Below are 20,525 nucleotides of genomic sequence, written 5' to 3' on the forward strand. Positions count from 1 at the left end.
CGAAGATAAATAGTGCAAAAGAAAAATAATAATGTAGTGTTCCTGTTAAAACTGTCTGGTAAATAGATTTTTTAAGGTATTATAATTCAAAATCTATATTACAATTGAATTCTTACTCCTTAAGATTGCTTCTAAAATCTTCAAAATCCAGCTTCTTGGATCCACTCTGAAGAGTTTTCTGCACATCAGAAATTCGTTCTTTTTTCAGCTTCAATTTCATCAAAGCCTTATTATAGCCCTAAAGTTCAAACAGAAAATATTAGGACATAAAACTAGAACTTACTGTTAACAGGTAACAACGCTTGCTCATTTCCCTACCCATTATTTCACCACAGAAGCTAAAAGAAATTTCCAGAAAAGTGCAGAGAGCCACCTGGCAGTGGGTGTTGATTTTATTTTATTCTTACGAGGGGTGATTGATATGTTCATGGCCTAAGGTAGAAGGAGTCAATTTTAGCAAACCTAACACATTTATTTTTCAACATAGTCCCCTCCTACATTTACACATATGGTCCAGTGGTTATGAAGCATACGGACCTTGGACCTCCAGAAAGTGTCCACAGCAGGGGTAATTGATAAGTTTGTGGTCTAAGGTAGATGGAGATGAGTTATACAGCTCTTGTTACAGGCACATGCAGGTCAACTCTTTGAGTGATTATGCAGAAAGTTTGAAGTAGATAACTCATCTCCTTCTACCTTAGGCCGCAAACTTATCAATCAGCCTTGATGAGTTAGTAACATGAGTTATTGACTTCAAACTTTCTGCATAATCACTCAAAGTGTTGACCTGCACGTGCATGTAATGAGAGCTGTATAACTCATCTCCATCTACCTTAGGCCACGAACTTATCAATCACCCCTGCTGTGGACAGTTTCTGGAGGTCCAAGATCCATATGCTCCATACGCTGGACTAAGTGTGTAAATGTAGGAGGGGACTATGTTGAAAAATAAATATGTTAGGTTTTCTAAAAGTGACTCCTTCTACCTTAGGCCACAAACTTATCAATCACCCCTTGTATGTAGAGCCATGGCATGGTAGCAGACCATTCTGGCCCAATGAGCCTGCAGTGCCCAATTACACCCATGGGACCAATCAACCTACTAACCCATATGGCTTTGGCATGTGGGAGGAAACTGGAGCACCCAGAGGAAATCCACACAGTCACAGGGAGAGCATACAAAGTCATTAACGACAGTGGCAGGAAACAAACTCGGGCTGCTGGCATTGTAAAGTGTTACACTAATTGCTACGCTGCTGTGACCTTTGAGCAGGGCCACCAGTGTTCTTGTTTCATTGAATTACAAATTCTCAAAAGTCACCTCTAGAGTACCTCTGCAGAATAGTTTTATACCATGTTTGAACACTAAATTTTCTAACTTTTGTGCAATTACACTCAGTAGCCAATTTATTAGGTACACCTATACTCCTGCTAATTAATGCAAATATTTAATCAGCCAATCATGTGGCAACAACTCAATGCTATAGAATTATGCTGACATGGTCATGAGTTTCAGTTGCTGTTCAGATCATATATCACAATGGGTAAGAAATGTGATCTAAGTGACTGACTATAGAATGATTGTTGGTGCCAGATGGGGTGGTTTGAGTAGCTCAGAAATTGCTGATCTCCTGGGATTTTCATGCACAACAGTCTCTGGAGTTTATAGAAGATGGTGTGATAAACAAAAAAAAATCCAGTGAGTGGTTGTTCTGTGAGCAAAAATGCCTTGTTAATGAGAGGGGTCAGAGCAGGATGGAGGCAAAGAATGTGAACAAAGGGAGTCCTTTCTGGTTGGCTGTCAGTGACTAGTGGTGTTCCACAGGGGTCAGTTTTGAGATTGCTTCTTTTTAGGTTATATGTCAATGATTTGGATGATGGAATTGATGACTTTGTGGCCATGTTTGTGGATGATAGAAAGATATGTAGAGGGGCAGGCAGTGTTGAGGGAGCAGGGAGGCTGCAGAATGACTTAAACAGATTAGGAAACTAGACAAAGAAGGGGTATATGGAATGTAGTGTTGGGAACTATATGGTCATGCTCTTTGGTAGAAGGGACAAAAAAGCGTAGACTATTTTTCCAAGTGGGCAGAAAGTTCAAAACTCTGAGGTGCAAATTATTAACTCCAGCACCCAGGGCATGCCCTTTTCTCACTGTTACCATCAGGTAGGAGATACAGAAGCCTGAAGGCACACACTCAGCGATTCAGGAACAGCTTCTTCCTCTCTGCCATCCGATTCCTAAATGAACTTTGAAGCTTTAGACACTACCTCACTTTTTAAAATATACAGTATTTCTGTTTTTGCACATTCGATATATGTAATTGGTTTACTTGTTTATTTATTATTATGTTTCATTTTATTTATTATTATTATTCTTTTCTCTCTCTGCTAGATTATGTATTGCATTGAACTGCTGCTGCCAAGTTAACAAATTTTCACGTCACTTGCTGGTGATGATAATCCTGACTCTGATTCTGAACTTGGAGGTTGAGTTGGTGTTGAGGAAGGTAAATGCAATGTTAGCATTCATTTAAAGAGGACTAGAATATAAAAACAAGGGTGCAATGCTGAGGCTTTATAAGGCACAGGTAAGGTCTCACTCGGAGAATTATAAGCAGTTTTGGGCCCCTTATCTAAGAAAGGATGTGCTGACATTGGAGAGGGTTCAGAGGAGGTTCACAAGGATAAATCCAAGAATGAAAGGGTTATTGTATGAGGAATATTTGATGGCTTTGGTTCTGTACTTGATGGAATTTAGAAGATTGAGGAGGGATCTCATTGATGCCTATAAAGTAGATGTGTAGAGGATGTTTCCTATACTGGGGAGGTCTAGGACCAGGGGCACAGCCTCAGATTAGTGGAACTTCCATTTAGAATGGAAATGGAGAGAAAATTCTTTAGCCAGTGCCTGGTGAATCTGTGAAATTTGTTGCCACAGGTGGCTGTGGAGGCCAGGTCATTGAGGGTATTTAAGGTGGAGGTTTATAGGCTCTTGATTAATCAGCATGTAAAAGATCATGGGGAGAAGGCAAGATAATGGAGTTGAGAGGGAAAATGGATCAGCCTTGTTAAAATGGTGGGGCAGACTCAATGGGCCAAATGGTGTAATTCTGCTCCCATCTCTTGTGGTCTAACTCCAAAGCAGATAAAACATCCAAATTAGTGAAATGCAATAATGGTTCAATGGGCATTAGTTGAGTGATTAGTATGGTAACCTAGTGAGAGCTCAGACTGTCAGATAAACTGCAACCGGGATTCTGTTACATCTGCTTATTTGTGGATTGACTCAAACTCTCCTGGATGTAGCACAGTTGGTTCACTGTCTCTTTCTTGGAGATTTGCAACCTCAGTCCCATGAGATTTACTGCTTAAGTAGTCCCACATAACTATGGAATGACAAGATACACTGTAAAATTATCTATATCTTAACAGCAAGAAATAACAAAAAACCATGCCATCTCTTTGTCAATATTGCCATAGAGATTTCATGGATGATGTCCCCCAATATCAACAATCTGAAATAAATTTGTACTTAAATATTGAAACTTATAACTATTTACAGTAGTTATTATTTTGTTATAAAGAATATTGGTATTGTCATATGAAAACAAACCTGTTTAATGATGTCTGTAATCTGAAGTTCACTTTTCTGATTGGAAAGATCTGCCTTCACCTCTGAGTATGTATCATTTATAATGGCCAGGAACATATTCTGAAATAGAAAACAGTTAATTAATTGATTAAATTAATTGGCCTTACAAGGAGAAGCTGCCACACCACACAGCCAACATCCCTTTCACATACTCCAAGTATTGACAGTCAAAGCCCACATCAGCAAAGACCCACAGCACCCCCTTCTGCAGTACCATCACAGCAAAGACTTCAGTTAAGAGTTGTTCTGTTTCCATTCCCATTTGTACAGTATGAATATTCATCCATTCCAGGGCACGTATTTGTGATATTGGATGATAGAGCAAAGCGACATTGGCAAAATCAGCATTCTTTGACACGTTCAGTATTCAAAGTTCTGTTTCCCCACACACTCTAAAGACAAGTTTTGTAACCTCAGAAGATGCTGGAAGAAGAGCCAGTGGATTTATCATGGAGTCAATAGGAAGGGAAGTCTGCTTACCCTTGCCAACCCTCACTGAGTGTGACCATGTTCCCCAAAACAGGGACGACCTCATAATTTCCTGAAGCTGCAGTCATTCACACCTTAACCATGGCTGACAAGACTTCCCGACTTGACTCTTCTGCTGAAATTCTCCTTTTGTTTGGCAGAGGCACCATCCACACACGTAAGATACATGAACAGCACAACGGTCAGCACAATGCACTTTATGCCCAACAACTGGCTCAGGGTTGGGTGAAGTCTTTCTCGATGCTGCTCATTAGCTCACCCTCACTCTAATGTCCTGGCGACAGTTGCCCTAGTTATTTCAGATAGTAGAATCTTCATGAAAGTAAAGATTGTAGGTAACCAAACATACTTAGCTCTGCTCAACTGATATTCTGTTACTTGAAGATGTTTATCAGCTGGCACCTTCCATTGAAGAAGAGGTCTGCCTTCAAATAGTGAACAAAAAGATTAGAAAAGATGAGTCAAGCAACTGGGTAACTCCCCTTCCTTTCCACTCACAATGACAACTCTTACCAATCTACAGGGAGAAGGCCCTTAGTCGACTTGTTGCCTCATTGAGAAAGAAACCAGAACTGAACGATCATTACATGGAACTCACAGAGAGACCCTTCAGGAATATTTGTGCTGGATTAGTGCCTCCACCGGATCCTAACAAAGGAAACTGGTATTTGTCCAACTTTGGGGTTTTACCACCCCCAAAACCTGCTCAAATATGAATTGTCTTTGATTCAAGTATACAGTTTAAAAGCATATCTCTGAGCAATGTGCTCTTGTGGGGTCCAGAACTTATTCACTGTCTTCTCAGTGTCCTCATGAGCTTCAGAACTGAGTCCATTGCAGTGATGCAGACATCGAAAAACTGTTCCACAGCTTCCTAGTGAGAGAGGATCATCGAGACTACCTCAGATTCTTGCGGTTCCATGACCACCAACTGGACAATGAGATTCTGGAGTACCGCATGAGACTGCATGTACTTGGTAATTGTCCCTCACTAACTGTGCCAGTCTTTGGCTTTAAGGGTTTTCACTCAATGCTTGCATTGCACAGATCAATGGTGGCTTTTAACATACGGCAGATACTCCAAGGCTGTTAGTGTGTCACTGAGAGACTACGGGAAGTGATAAACAGCACTCATCTCCTGAAGTAATTTTTGCTCTCCAGTGTGAGGTGTAGCTCTTCTCAAGCACATCACCTTCAAATTGACAAATCTCTGTTTCAGACCTTCCATCATTTTTAAGTAATTCAGTACGGTTGCAACTTACCAGCAACACAAAGAAGACAAAGAAAACATAGGTGACAAAATAAATTGGACCCAAGATTCTGTTGGCATTGTCTATCTCATCAAAGTTGAAGTCTCCAAGGATTATTCGAAATTGAGTGAAGCTGGAAAGAAATTTAAGTAGAATTAGAGAAGCAAATAAGGATCCGATTGAGCACACCCTGTGAATGAACCACGTCAATACATCATTCATAATTTTACAAAGTATTTCTATTCCTTCCTGCATTATTTCTAAATTTGCCCCAAGATCACATGAGGACCACACTGTTTCTTCTATATTGTCTTTGCAATTTCCCCTAACTCTTGATGACTTTTGAACATGGGGTGGTATGGTAGTGTAATGGTTAGCACAATGCTTTACAGTGCCAGTGACCTAGGTTCAATTCCCACCACTGTCTGTAAGGACAGTGTCTGTATGTTCTCCCTGTGACAGTGTGGGTTTCCTTTCTGTGCTCAGGATTCCTCCCACAGTCCAAAGACCTATCAATTGGTAGGTTAATTGGTCACTGTAAAGCGTCCCGTGATTGGGTTAAGGTTAAGTTGGGGGTTGTTGGGTGATGTGGCTTGAAGGGACAGAAGGGCCTATTCCACTCTACTCTGGCTGCTCCGGGAGCGGATCTGGAGACTCAGGCTGGTTCGGCTGGCTTCCATTCTTTGCATGATTTCTCTCTCTCTCTTTCTTTATGCAGTGGCATTTGGTTTTATTTTAACTGGGTTACTCGGGTTTCTTGCTTTGTGGCTGCCTGTAAGCAGACAAATTACAAGGTGCGTAATTTATACTTTCTTGGATAATAAATATTTGAATGAAAATCACCTCATTTACATTACTCGATATTCAGTCGTACCTCTTCAGCCCCTCCTCTTGAATTTCCAAACTGAAGTGGGAAAAAAATACTTCTAAATGCTGCGTTCCTGAAATGTGGGTTCAAAACTTATGGAACAATGAAGTGTGATTCATCTAAATGTAACGAGAGCTCTGGGGCAACTTGTTCCCAAAAAGCGTGGAATATGCAGACTTGGTTGAGGAAAATCCCTATTTTAAGGGCAAGTCAGTAACTAGGGACCCATTAGAGGGCAAAGGGGCAATCTCTGTATGGAGTTAGAGGGCATAATCATAATCATAATCAGAATCAGGTTTATTATCACTGGCATGTGACATGAAATTTGTTAACTTAGCAGCAGCAGTTCAATGCAATACATAATCTAGCAGGGAAAAAATGATAATAAATAAATAAAATTTAAAATAATAATAATAAATAAACAAGTAAATCAATTACATATAGTGAATAGATTTTTAAAAACATGTAAAAACAGAACAGCTGTATGTTAAAAAAAAGTGAGGTAGTGATTCAATGTCCATTTAGGAATTGGATGGCAGAGGGGAAGAAGCTATTCCTGAATCACTGAGTGTGTGCCTTCAGGCTTCTGTACCTCCTACCTGATGGTAACAGTGAGAAAAGGGCATGCCCTGGGTGCTGGAGGTCCTAAATAATGGAAGCTGCCTTTCTGAGACACCGTTCCCTGAAGATGCCCTGGGTACTTTGTAGGCTAGTACACAAGATGGCGCTGACTAGATTTACAACCTTCTGCAGCTTCTTTCGGCCCTGTATACCACTGAAATTTTTAACCTCTCGCTTCGGCAGTCTTCTACTTCAAACAGTCTTCAGTTTTATTGGTGCCACAAAAGAATGTGGTAACAAACAGGCTTCTGATTTTTTTTTTAACCCTTTCTAGGCTGATGATATCCTGCCTTTAGAGAGGAGCCCAGGTCTGTAATACAATTTGTGCTCAACATCCTTTGGAACAAAAGATAGTCCTCACTGTTGATCTGATGCGGCCGATCACACTGAAAACCTTACAGCAAAACCTGTGGGGTTGTTCCTGCTTTCTAGAAAAATAATCTAACCTTGATGGCAGCCTTACATTTAATTAACAATTTTTAATTGAATTCCGTCAAATAATCATTAATCTGTCAATTAATTAGCTATTGTCTCTGCACTAATGTTTCCAAATGTTTTGGAAAGTATAATGATAAATAATTTATGATTTTTAAAATTGTAATTATATATGCTTCTCATGTTTTAAACGTGGTCTGAAATAAAGTACTCACATGCACTTGAGAAAGGTACTGAAGTTTTGCACTTGGGTTCCAAACAGAAGATATCCCAACTGAGCATAGGCGAAGAAAACAATGAAAAACATAATTGCAAAGCCAAGAATGTCTTTGGCACATCGAGCTAGAGTTGACGACAGCTGGGTCATTGTCTTGTTAAAGCTAATATATTTGAAGATCTGAGTTAAAAATAAGAGAAATATTAAGAAAACAATCTTGGTGGAAAAAAAAACTACAAACATACTCAGTTCCCAGTCAATTGAGTCCAAGATCTTCACTGGGAATTGTTTCCAACTGAACAATTTTGTTGAGTAAGTTAAATTCACTTGACTCTAGGTTTGTACTTCCGATCTCATATTGGTGCCAATACCAAGATGGTCTATTTCTAATTCCATTAGATGGCATGACTCATCCCCTTCCTCAGATGCGTCACCAATCTGCCACTAAAACCCTCATCCATGCTTTTTACTTCCTGACTTGATTTTACAATACAAAAATGAATGGCGTTTCTCTTTCTACCTTTTATGGCCTTGAGTAATCCAAAACTTCTACCATCCACTCCATCCTGAGTTTGCTGACCTGTATTGCCCTAAATCTTTCTTTGGACTCGCTGCTGCCTATCTACAAAATCTTTTTCATCTCTATGCATCTGGGCACCTCCCAGTTTTAACTCTTGTAAATATTTGAGACAAATCAATGCATTCGAGTTAAAGCAACGAGAAACTAACACCTCCAAGAAATGACATTGTGCAAAAAGGCATTGTAATTTAAGATTGACTTTGATCAAACTTTTTCCATGATGAGCTACAGATCTGTTATCTGTTTAATAAACAACGCACGCTGAGGATTTACTCTTAACCCCTGATAAATTTTTATCTCTTAATAACAATAAACAAAACTAAAGTATTTAGTGATAACAATAGCTGAGGAATTAGTAGTACAAATCAGCAGGTTCATATTTCCTGTTGTAGTCTTAATATTAAAGAGCAAATCTAACAATATTCATAGAAATTAGCAAATTGGCAACAGTCAGCTGGGGAGATGATAAGCATTTCAGAGAATGGAACACAAAGGGCAGCCATTGGGAATGTCATATGTGAACAATATTCTGCAAGAACTCATTTCAATGACAAAAAAAGTTCACTCAAATTTAAGATACATTATGATATACAGTGGAAACTGAAGATGCAATGTGGAGAATTCTTAAACTAATTAGTTATGACTAGAATTTTTGCTACCTTGATCCAAGCAAAGAACAAGTTGACGGCATTCATATTATTGTACTGGGTCTGCCAAAATGCCAAGAACTCAAAGTCAGCATAGGATTCTGGGTCGGTCAGCAGTGCTCCCATTAATATGTTCACTTTAATGGTGCGGAAGATGTGGAATCCTATCGAGAGCAAGGAGAGCTGAAACAGAGAAACAGAACACTGGCTTCTTATTCACTGCTCTTATAAAATCTAGAAATCAGACTTTAATGGAAAATAATATTCATTATTTTTATATATCCTTAGCCTTTTCTAATATTGTCATGTTACAATAACAAGTGGGGCACATAATATTAATGGATATAATAATAAATGTTACTGATATGGCTTTCAGATGGAGTTATACAGCACGGACACAGGCCTTTTGGCCCATCTCATTCATGCAGACCAAGTTGACTAGCTGAGCTAATTCCGTTTGCCTGCATTTGCTCTTATAAACCTTCCAGTTCATCTACCATGCTTTCATACCTCCTCAACCACTGCATGGAAAAAGCTTTCTCAGACCCCCTTTAAATTTTGCCCCTCTCACCTTAAACCTATGCCCTCTAGTTTTGGACTTTCCACCCTGGGGAAAAGGACTGATCATTCACCTTCTCTATGCCCCTCATGAATTACTGTATATACCCCCTCAGTCTTTTATGTACTATGGAAAAAAAAACAGCCTATCTAGTCTCTCCTTATAACCCATGTCCTCCAATCCCAGTAACATTCTTGTGAATCTTTTCTGCACCCTTTCTGGCTTAATGATATCCTTCTTATAGCTAGGAAACCAGAACTGTGGTTCATGCTCAAAGCATTAGCCTCGACAATGTAACACGTCATCCCAGCTCTTGTACTCACTGCCCTGCCTGATGGAGACAAGTAAGCCAAAGGCCTTCTTCACTATCCTGATTATCTGTGCCACCACTTTCAGGGATCCATGTACTTGTACTTGTAGGTCTCTCTATTGGTCAGCACCCTCCAGGGCTCTACCATTTACTGGGTAAGACCTGTCCATGTTTAAATTACCAGGTTTATTTTAAATGGCTTTTAAATTGGCAAAGTAATGTTATATCCATAAGTGCAATTACATACACAGAACAAGAATAACTATGTTGATATACTTGTAAGTCGCATCAGTTTACATAATAAGATAAAAATCATAGATAAGCTTATTGAGTGCTTTTGCCCATTGGGAGTGCGTATCCTAAATGCACTCAAATATAAGGTTCTGGATCAGAAATAAATAACTTGAAAATCTGCCCACAATACTCAAAAGATTGCCAACTAGTAAAGCAGCCACTTAGTTCTCAACCAGTAACTCATAACCTGATAATTGAAAATATTTTGTCACCGTAAGACCATAAGACATAGGAGCAGAATTAGGCCATTCAGCCCATTGAGTCTACTCCACCATTTCATCATGGCTGATCCTAGATCCCATTCAACCCCATACACCTGCCCTCTCAGCATATCCCTTGAAGCCCTGACCAATCAGGAACTTATCAGCTCTGCTTTGAATATACCTCTCCACATCCACCTTATCTGGTCCTTTCAACATTCAGTAGGTTTCAATGAGATCAGCCCCGCATTCTTCTAAATTCCAGTGAGTACAGTGAGTCACAAACAAGTATCCTTTGTTCAGTCAGATATACAACTTGACTTGGCACATGTTGAGGGTGTTTCATCGAATGGAGGTCAAGTGATAGGAGCTGCCTTGTTCCGGCACTCTCCACATGAACATGGGGAGAATTACCAGAATATTCTCCATGATTCTCCCTGATTCTGGTTTAAAATGGCGCTACTGAAGATATGCAACAGTTTACTGGTAGTTCGGAAGGCAAGAAATTCGACTAAAACATTACTTATAACATCTTTCCTGAAGTAAATTCTGGTGAACTATCACTGCAGACAGAGAGGATGCAGGCAGAGGTGAGGCTCAATCAGGGGATGAGCCGTGCTGGAGCATTTCAAGGTGCAACGTGTTCGAGCCAGGGTAGCAGATGGAGTTGGAAGTATCACTGCCGGAGATGGAGGAAGCGACTTCGAGGTGTCGACGCAGAAGAATTTCGACTACCTATCCCAGGTATAAGGTTGGATTGCTCCAAGCGCGGAGCTGATTTGGTGAGATTGAGAATGGTTTTGGGCTGGGCAGTCCAAGCATATCGTGGCACCGGGGTCTGGGTCCTAGAGCAGTGCCTGGATAATTTAAAACACTGGCACAGATAGACAGAAACCCGAGTGTCAGGAATAAAGGCAAAAGTCGGCTCAATAGATTGCTCGTTCTCCCATGAATATTCATTCTTTCTCTGCTGCTCCTAGGCTGTGAACTGATCTAGCTGCTGTGCAATTTTTGCCTCACTGATGAGATGAATTGTGACTGAGGCTTGGGCCTACTTAGTTGCTCTGGGAGTGGATGTGAGGGCTCGCTCTGGGAGTGGATGTGAGGGCTCGCTCTGAGAGTGGATGTGAGGGAGCACTGAGAGTGGATGTGAGGGATCACTCTGGGAGTGGATGTGAGGGCTCGCTCTGGGAGTGGATGTGAGGGCTCGCTCCGGGAGTGGATGTGAGGGCTCGCTCCGGGAGTGTATGTGAGGGCTCACTCTGGGAGTGTATGTGAGGGCTCGCTCTGAGAGTGGATGTGAGGGCTCGCTCTGGGAGTGTACGTGAGGGCTCGCTCCGGGAGTGGATGTGAGGGCTCGCTCTGGGAGTGGATGTGAGGGCTCGCTCTGGGAGTGTATGTGAGGGCTCGCTCTGGGAGTGGATGTGAGGGATCACTGAGAGTGGATGTGAGGGCTCGCTCTGGGAGTGGATGTGAGGGATCACTGAGAGTGGATGTGAGGGATCACTCTGGGAGTGGATGTGAGGGCTCGCTCTGGGAGTGGATGTGAGGGATCACTGAGAGTGGATGTGAGGGCTCGCTCTGGGAGTGGATGTGAGGGCTCGCTCTGGGAGTGGATGTGAGGGATCACTGAGAGTGGATGTGAGGGCTCGCTCTGGGAGTGGATGTGAGGGCTCGCTCTGGGAGTGGATGTGAGGGATCACTGAGAGTGGATGTGAGGGCTCGCTCTGGGAGTGGATGTGAGGGCTCGCTCTGGGAGTGGATGTGAGGGCTCGCTCTGGGAGTGGATGTGAGGGATCACTGAGAGTGGATGTGAGGGCTCGCTCTGAGAGTGGATGTGAGGGATCACTCTGGGAGTGTATGTGAGGGCTCGCTCTGGGAGTGGATGTGAGGGATCACTGAGAGTGGATGTGAGGGATCACTCTGGGAGTGTATGTGAGGGCTCGCTCTGGGAGTGGATGTGAGGGCTCGCTCTGGGAGTGGATGTGAGGGATCACTGAGAGTGGATGTGAGGGATCACTGAGAGTGGATGTGAGGGATCACTCTGGGAGTGTATGTGAGGGCTCGCTCTGGGAGTGGATGTGAGGGATCACTGAGAGTGGATGTGAGGGCTCGCTCTGGGAGTGGATGTGAGGGCTCGCTCTGGGAGTGGATGTGAGGGCTCGCTCTGGGAGTGGATGTGAGGGATCACTGAGAGTGGATGTGAGGGCTCGCTCTGAGAGTGGATGTGAGGGATCACTCTGGGAGTGTATGTGAGGGCTCGCTCTGGGAGTGGATGTGAGGGATCACTGAGAGTGGATGTGAGGGATCACTCTGGGAGTGTATGTGAGGGCTCGCTCTGGGAGTGGATGTGAGGGCTCGCTCTGGGAGTGGATGTGAGGGATCACTGAGAGTGGATGTGAGGGATCACTGAGAGTGGATGTGAGGGATCACTCTGGGAGTGTATGTGAGGGCTCGCTCTGGGAGTGGATGTGAGGGATCACTGAGAGTGGATGTGAGGGATCACTCCGGGAGTGGATGTGAGGGCTCGCTCCGGGAGTGGATGTGAGGGCTCGCTCCGGGAGTGGATGTGAGGGCTCGCTCCGGGAGTGGATGTGAGGGCTCGCTCCGGGAGTGTTTGTGAGGGATCTCTGGGAGTGGATGTGAGGCCTCGCTCTGGGAGTGTATGTGAGGCCTCGCTCTGGGAGTGTATGTGAGGGCTCGCTCCGGGAGTGGATGTGAGGGCTCGCTCCGGGAGTGGATGTGAGGGCTCGCTCTGGGAGTGGATGTGAGGGCTCGCTCTGGGAGTGGATGTGAGGGCTCGCTCTGGGAGTGGATGTGAGGGCTCGCTCTGGGAGTGGATGTGAGGGATCACTGAGAGTGGATGTGAGGGCTCGCTCTGGGAGTGGATGTGAGGGATCACTGAGAGTGGATGTGAGGGCTCGCTCCGGGAGTGGATGTGAGGGCTCGCTCCGGGAGTGGATGTGAGGCCTCGCTCTGGGAGTGGATGTGAGGGCTCGCTCTGGGAGTGTATGTGAGGGCTCGCTCTGGGAGTGTTTGTGAGGGATCTCTGGGAGTGGATGTGAGGCCTCGCTCTGGGAGTGTATGTGAGGCCTCGCTCTGGGAGTGTATGTGAGGCCTCGCTCTGGGAGTGTATGTGAGGGCTCGCTCCGGGAGTGGATGTGAGGGCTCGCTCCGGGAGTGGATGTGAGGGCTCGCTCTGGGAGTGGATGTGAGGGCTCGCTCTGGGAGTGGATGTGAGGGATCACTGAGAGTGGATGTGAGGGCTCGCTCTGGGAGTGGATGTGAGGGATCACTGAGAGTGGATGTGAGGGATCACTCTGGGAGTGTATGTGAGGGCTCGCTCTGGGAGAGGATGTGAGGGCTCGCTCTGGGAGTGTATGTGAGGGCTCGCTCCGGGAGTGGATGTGAGGGCTCGCTCTGGGAGTGTATGTGAGGGCTCGCTCCGGGAGTGGATGTGAGGGCTCGCTCTGGGAGTGTATGTGAGGGCTCGCTCTGGGAGTGGATGTGAGGGCTCGCTCTGGGAGTGTATGTGAGGGCTCGCTCTGAGAGTGGATGTGAGGGATCATTGAGAGTGGATGTGAGGGCTCGCTCTGGGAGTGGATGTGAGGGATCACTGAGAGTGGATGTGAGGGATCACTCTGGGAGTGTATGTGAGGGCTCGCTCTGGGAGTGGATGTGAGGGATCACTGAGAGTGGATGTGAGGGCTCGCTCTGGGAGTGGATGTGAGGGCTCGCTCTGGGAGTGGATGTGAGGGCTCGCTCTGGGAGTGGATGTGAGGGATCACTGAGAGTGGATGTGAGGGCTCGCTCTGGGAGTGGATGTGAGGGCTCGCTCCGGGAGTGGATGTGAGGGCTCGCTCCGGGAGTGGATGTGAGGGCTCGCTCCGGGAGTGTTTGTGAGGGATCTCTGGGAGTGGATGTGAGGCCTCGCTCTGGGAGTGTATGTGAGGCCTCGCTCTGGGAGTGTATGTGAGGGCTCGCTCCGGGAGTGGATGTGAGGGCTCGCTCCGGGAGTGGATGTGAGGGCTCGCTCTGGGAGTGGATGTGAGGGCTCGCTCTGGGAGTGGATGTGAGGGCTCGCTCTGGGAGTGGATGTGAGGGATCACTGAGAGTGGATGTGAGGGCTCGCTCTGGGAGTGGATGTGAGGGATCACTGAGAGTGGATGTGAGGGCTCGCTCTGGGAGTGGATGTGAGGGATCACTGAGAGTAGATGTGAGGGCTCGCTCTGGGAGTGGATGTGAGGGATCACTGAGAGTGGATGTGAGGCCTCGCTCTGGGAGTGGATGTGAGGGCTCGCTCTGGGAGTGGATGTGAGGCCTCGCTCTGGGAGTGGATGTGAGGCCTCGCTCTGGGAGTGGATGTGAGGGCTCGCTCTGGGAGTGGATGTGAGGGATCACTGAGAGTGGATGTGAGGCCTCGCTCTGGGAGTGGATGTGAGGGATCACTGAGAGTGGATGTGAGGGATCACTGAGAGTGGATGTGAGGCCTCGCTCTGGGAGTGGATGTGACGGCTCGCTCTGGTTCGTAATGCTGTTGGCTTATTTTTGTTAGTTGCATGTTTATATTTTTCCCTCTTTCTCCACACAATGGTGTTATTCTTTTTTTTAAATAATTGGGGTTTCCTTAGGTTTCCTGCTCTGTGGCTGCCTGTAGGCAGACAAATCTCAAGGTGTATAATTTATAGAATTTGATAATAAATGTGCTTTGAATCTTTGACTCTTTGCTTTGTGCTGTCAAGGAACGAGGTGGAAAACCTTCAAGCTCAGCTTGATTCGATGGATGTCTGATAATGTTTCAGCTAAGCATGATACGTGTATTGAGAAACCCGACTTAGCTGCTGCTGAAAAGGGTCTCTTGACTACAGAGGCGACTCGTATTTTCTGTTACAATTGAGGGGAAGATGGGCATTTCAAGTGAGACCTTGAGGAGCAGGAAAATCTTCAAACAGTAAGTTAATGGTTCATCAAAAAGAGAAGAAAAAAGGCAAAACTTTGGATGGACCCAGTAAAGGAATGGGCTGGCATCTCAGAGAAGATACATTCCAATCGGTATCTCAAGGGAAATACTGAAGTGCATAACACTATTCGTGAAAGATTATTGGGTCCAGTTTCTGATGTATCCATACAGATATATGCTGGAGTCATACCTAACATAGATATTGGAGTAACTGAGAGTATAGACACACCAGTGTTGGTCTGCTCAGATTCAGCTGAAAAGGGTGAAGCTTCCATCCTTGCGATAACAGATACTTCCATTGCAAGAAGGCTCATAGGAGCATGCAGAGAGAGGAATGGAGAGGTAGTGTCTAGTTTTCCAGGGGAAATGGAAGAGAAACAGCTCCTAGATCGAGGAAGTTGACCTTGAAGTCATTCAACTTTGGTGACTCACCAATACCCAAGGAATGGAAAAGGAGATTAACTGAGAAAATGTCTTTTCTACTGATGAGTCCAATGTTGGTTGCACCAAGAGTACTTGCCACACTATTAGAATGAGATATGCTACTTACATTTACAAATGGATTGGGGGTCCTGAGATCGTGAAATTTATTTGACTACTGTGTTATTAATAATGGTTTAATAAGTTCCAAAGTCATGAAGACATGACTATTTTTGGTGGAGGGGGAGAATGTAATGCCCTGGTTAAAATTTCCTCTGCTATGTTGCAGGTATTTCATTTCAGCAGTTTTCTGTAAAAGCAGTGCATCCTGCTGGTAGAATGTTTTGGTTTTGGCTAGAGATAAGATGCCATGTTGTTCACCTTAGGAATGGTGGGTCAGCCAATCTAGATGGTGGGATTGGGAGAAAGCTCTAGGGAGAGAGTTATGTGAGGGACAGGGGTCTGGTTTGGGGTCTTTTGGCAGAGTGGCTCAAAAGGGAGGATGCCGCGTAATGCCATTGGAAGGAGAGTCCATGAAGTAGTACATGAAGTGCTTTGTGCAGATGAATGGCTCCTCGGAGGAAGGGCCAATACGCCTCCGGGATGAACTTTGAGGGAAGTTTGGAATATGATGTGTGCTTTCATGCAGACTGGGGTCCAGCATGTGAGTGAAAGATGGTTCCAGTAAGAGTTCCAATGGTTATGTGTACATTGGACTAGTTTAACTGTAATGGGCTGCTTTCTTTTCATTTTCATTTCTCTTTCCTATTAACTGTTTGAAATTGGTAAATATACTTTCTTTATAATTTTATGTGGTGTATGACCTGTTATTTCTTGCTGACCAATAATTGTGTGTGGGCAGCATTTACATAGCATTCACTCAAATTGAGGTTTCTTTAATCGGAACATCACAATGTTCCTGTTTGGTTGAACACCAAATCATAATGACCCTAGGCACACATTTTTTATGAAAGTTGGCCTTCTTACTGTGAGTCATGAGGCTGTTAGCATAGGTAACTAACACGCCAAGTTTCTATATGTGCCCAGTGAGAGGGTTACATAACTCTTTTATATTCTCGGCCGTAATGGGATTGCGATCTAATAACTGTGATTGAGGAGTACTCATTAAGATCAAACTTAAAACAATGGCCAAAGTTCAGAAACAAACTACTGAATCTCCAGCATTTCCAGCTGGGAGAGAACAGATAACAGAGAGTTTAAGCACTTACTTGAATTAAGTATATAAACTTGATACGGTTGGCGAAGAAACCTGAAAGAAATGTGCTTTTGATAGTGAGGATTGGTTTATGAGTGGCGTTGAAATGATATGGAATAAGATTCAAAAAAATGTGGTCATGAAATTAAAAAACTGACTGGATGCTAATGGTAATATCAGAGCTGTGGAAGTGTGAGTGTGATGAGCTGCAAGACCAGATAAACACTTTTAAATGCTAACATGCCTAATTAGAGAATCAAGTCTGTGAACAAATAATTGCTCAGCAAGTAAACAGTTTAACTAACTAATTGGGGGGTTTTTGTGGAAGGAGAGCATTATAGCATGCTAAAAGAGCAGAACGAAAAAGACAATAAAAAGTCTAAAGACCAAATCTCTGCATTAACTAAGCAGTCCATCTCCCACCCTCCATCCTCATCACATTCTACAGGGTTTGTACTGAGAGCGTCCTGAGCAACTGCATCACTGCCTGGTTCGGAAATTGCGCCATCTTGGATCGCAAGACCCTGCAGTGGATAGTGAGGTCAGCTGAGAAGATCATCGGGGTCTCTCTTCTCACCATCACAGACATTTACACTACACGCTGCATCTGCAAAGGAAACAGCATTATGAAGGACCCCATGCACCCGTCATACAATCTCCTCTCCCTCCTGCTGTCTGGGAAAAGGCTGTGAAGCATTCAGGCTCTCACGACCAGACTATGTAACAGTTTCTTCCCCCAGCCATCAGACTCCTCAATACCCGAAGCCTGGACTGACACCTTGTCCTATTGTCCTGTTTGTTATTTATTGTAACGCCTGCACTGTTTTTGTGCACTTTATGCAGTTCTGTGTAGGTCTGTAGACCAGTGTAGCTTTCTCTGTGCTGTTTTTTTACGTCGTTCAGTCTAGTTTTTGTACTGTATCATGTAACACCATGGTCCTGAAAAACATTGTCTCATTTTTACTATGTACTGTACCAGCAGTTATGGTCGAAATGCCAATAGAAGTGACTTGACTTGACAGGTGAGAGAATAGCATGAGAACTATGTCCGTAGCAAGATGCACTTTTCTGAGTTGCTGAGGCAGATCTGTGCTGTGCAAAAACAACTCTCAATGGGTGGTTCTGCCAACCGAGCGGGCAGTTTGTCCAACCCAGTGGGCAATGTTAACATTGATGTAATTTATGGTGGAATGCAGCCAATGCTGATTCGTCCCCAGAAACAGTGACACCTTGGGAAATCCAGGGAACTGGAAAATGGATATGATATCAACTCATCAGTGACCTCTTGTGGCTTAAGTGATAATGAGAGTGCTGAAGTATTCAGTTTGGCAGCTATGCCAAGACTTGCCCCAGTAAAAACGAAGGAAATTTAAACATGCAAGAATGAGGAAGGAAATTATGAAAGGAGACAGGACATTTATCATCAACTAGCTGAATCTGAAAAAAATTGACAAATGGACTAGAGATCATCCTAAAAATGGAAGCATAAAGACTTGGGCTAAACTTCAACGAATTAAGAACATATATAAATTGCATCCACATGATGACATTCAGATTTTAGCTATAATGCCATCTTTTAAGCAAATGCAATTAAGACGTGCTTGAAATAAGAAGCTCGTATACAGATTGTTTGGAAGAAAGTGGTTGATTGGAAACAAAAGATTTCAGAGGATGTTTCTGAATATGAAGATTGCTATAGAACAGTTTGGACCAACTACTCAGGAATATCTGAAGATAATATAGAAGAATCCACATGTAGACCCCTCAATTCATCCTTCATGGATGGTTTGATACCAGATGTTGCCAAAATGGTGAAGCTAATGAGAGCGAATTGGAATGATCCAGCTGTTCTCTACAATGAACTGGTGCTAAACACATGGAGCAAAACATCAAAGTTCCAGTATGTTCAGTAAAATGGAACAACCTGCTAACCAACAAAACAAGTCAAACTGGAATTCACAGCAATCCTGGTCTGGGCTACAACCCCAAAGTAAAAAAAAATGTCAATTCTGTGGTAAAAAGGGATATTGGATGAAAAATTGTTGGAGGAGGAGAGCAACTTAACCACAACAACTTCAGCCACAGCCTCAACAACAACTTTACCAGCAAGTTCAATCCCCTACCTTACAAAGGACAAAAAATTCTGATTTGATGGTATAACTTCAAACTACAATTATAGATGTAGTGGACAAGTGGTCAAGGTTGCAAAAATGACTCGGCCCTTCCCTGCAGCCCTTGTTTGCCTTGATGGAGCAAAAATAATTCAGCTTACATGATAATTTACTAGTTAGATATGAACGTGCTAAATTCTTACTGGATGCAGGAGCAGAATTAATGTTTATAACTGAAGCTATTGCCCAAAAATGGGGTCATTGATTAGCATTTTAGATATGAACCTATGCTGGAAGTTCAAAATCAAACCAGCTGAAGTACAATTTAGTTCACAGTTATGAGAAATACAGTTCTGGATGGGAGACATCTTACATCTCGCAACCTCTTCTCAAAATCTATGTCCTATGACTTTAATCTCCACCTTTGAATTCATGGAGGGTAAAATTATTTGGAATCTCATGCAGGTGAAAAAATTAAATTAACTAGTCATCCTATATGGTCACAAGACAAAAATGATAGTGGCCCACTGGAAATGGATCCTGTTAAGTTTACTGGGAAGATGCCATGTAGTACCAAGCAATAGTCTTTAAGTAGAACATCAATAGAAGGCATCAAACCTATTGTCAATCAGCTGGAGGAGCAAGGAAGTCTTGTCAAGACACACAGTTCATCTAACAGTTCAATCTGGCCTATCAAGAAGGCAAATGGGACTTGCAGGCAGATGGTGGATTACAGTATTGTTAATCAATGTACTGATAAGTTATCCCGTCTGGTGACAGATCCATCAATCATCTTCAGCATCTTGAACCAATCACATAATTGGTTCGCAGCTACCGATATGGTCAATGGCTTCACATCAGTAGCATTGGTGCCTGAATGTCAACGATGGCTGGCTTCTATAGTTGATGGTCAACAATACCAGTGGACGAGGCTACCATGGGGACTTCACATTAGTCCTACTGTCTATCACATGTCCTTGAAGCAACATCTAAAGGACTGTCCAGGCACTGACTCGCTATCATACAATATATGGATGATATCATGATTGCTTCTGAGACTAAAGATCAGCATGAATGTGATCTACTTTATTTGGACAAGGCACATTTGCATCAAGAAGAAGTGATTTCCTTGAGACAGGAAGCTTCCCAAGGCAAATGAGAAATCACTGAAGATCATGCAAAGGCTGTTATATCAGAAAAACCACCTGCACCAGTCCAGCAGCAAGCACTCCGACATCTCTGAACAGGTGGAAGCACTTCAAACTTTAAAGGCGATAAAAGTACTGCATTAGGAATCCCTGATATAGAAAGACCATTTATCCTGTACGCTCATGAGAAGTGTGGTTACATGAGAGTGGTTTTAACTCAAGAACATGGAGACCAACAGCATCCTGCTGGTCATTACTCAGCCAAATGTAGCATTAGGATGGAGTTTGTGTCTATGAGCAGTGCAGGCAACATAGCTGGCAATCATGGCTGCTTCCAACATTGTGCTGGGTCAGACTTTAAACGTTTGGTGTCTGCATTCAGAACATATTTTACTGACTATGAGCAGGGCCTCTCCAGTGACAGCTGCTCAGTGGTCCAAGTGATCCAGCATTCTCAAGGCACCTAATATCATCATTCAACAAGCTTGTCCAGTGAATCCAACTACACTTTTGTCAGTGGACATGGAGGACAACGATGGTCATGA

The 20,525-nt window shown here is 43.7% G+C and overlaps 1 protein-coding gene across 1 annotated transcript in view; it reads right to left on the bottom strand.

Annotated features, from left to right (window-relative positions):
• Positions 1-20,525, bottom strand: part of pkd2l1 (polycystic kidney disease 2-like 1) — a 199,393-nt gene that overhangs the window by 8,300 nt on the left and 170,568 nt on the right. The window contains exons 7-11 of the mRNA XM_059947324.1: positions 8,775-8,945; positions 7,534-7,715; positions 5,407-5,527; positions 3,617-3,715; positions 117-238 (exon numbers count right to left, since the gene is read on the bottom strand). Of these exons, the coding sequence (XP_059803307.1) occupies positions 117-238; positions 3,617-3,715; positions 5,407-5,527; positions 7,534-7,715; positions 8,775-8,945 (695 nt within the window). The remainder of the gene's footprint in view (positions 1-116; positions 239-3,616; positions 3,716-5,406; positions 5,528-7,533; positions 7,716-8,774; positions 8,946-20,525) is intronic.

This window comes from Hypanus sabinus, chromosome 22 (genome assembly GCF_030144855.1).
Source record: "Hypanus sabinus isolate sHypSab1 chromosome 22, sHypSab1.hap1, whole genome shotgun sequence".
Lineage (NCBI taxonomy): Eukaryota > Metazoa > Chordata > Chondrichthyes > Myliobatiformes > Dasyatidae > Hypanus > Hypanus sabinus.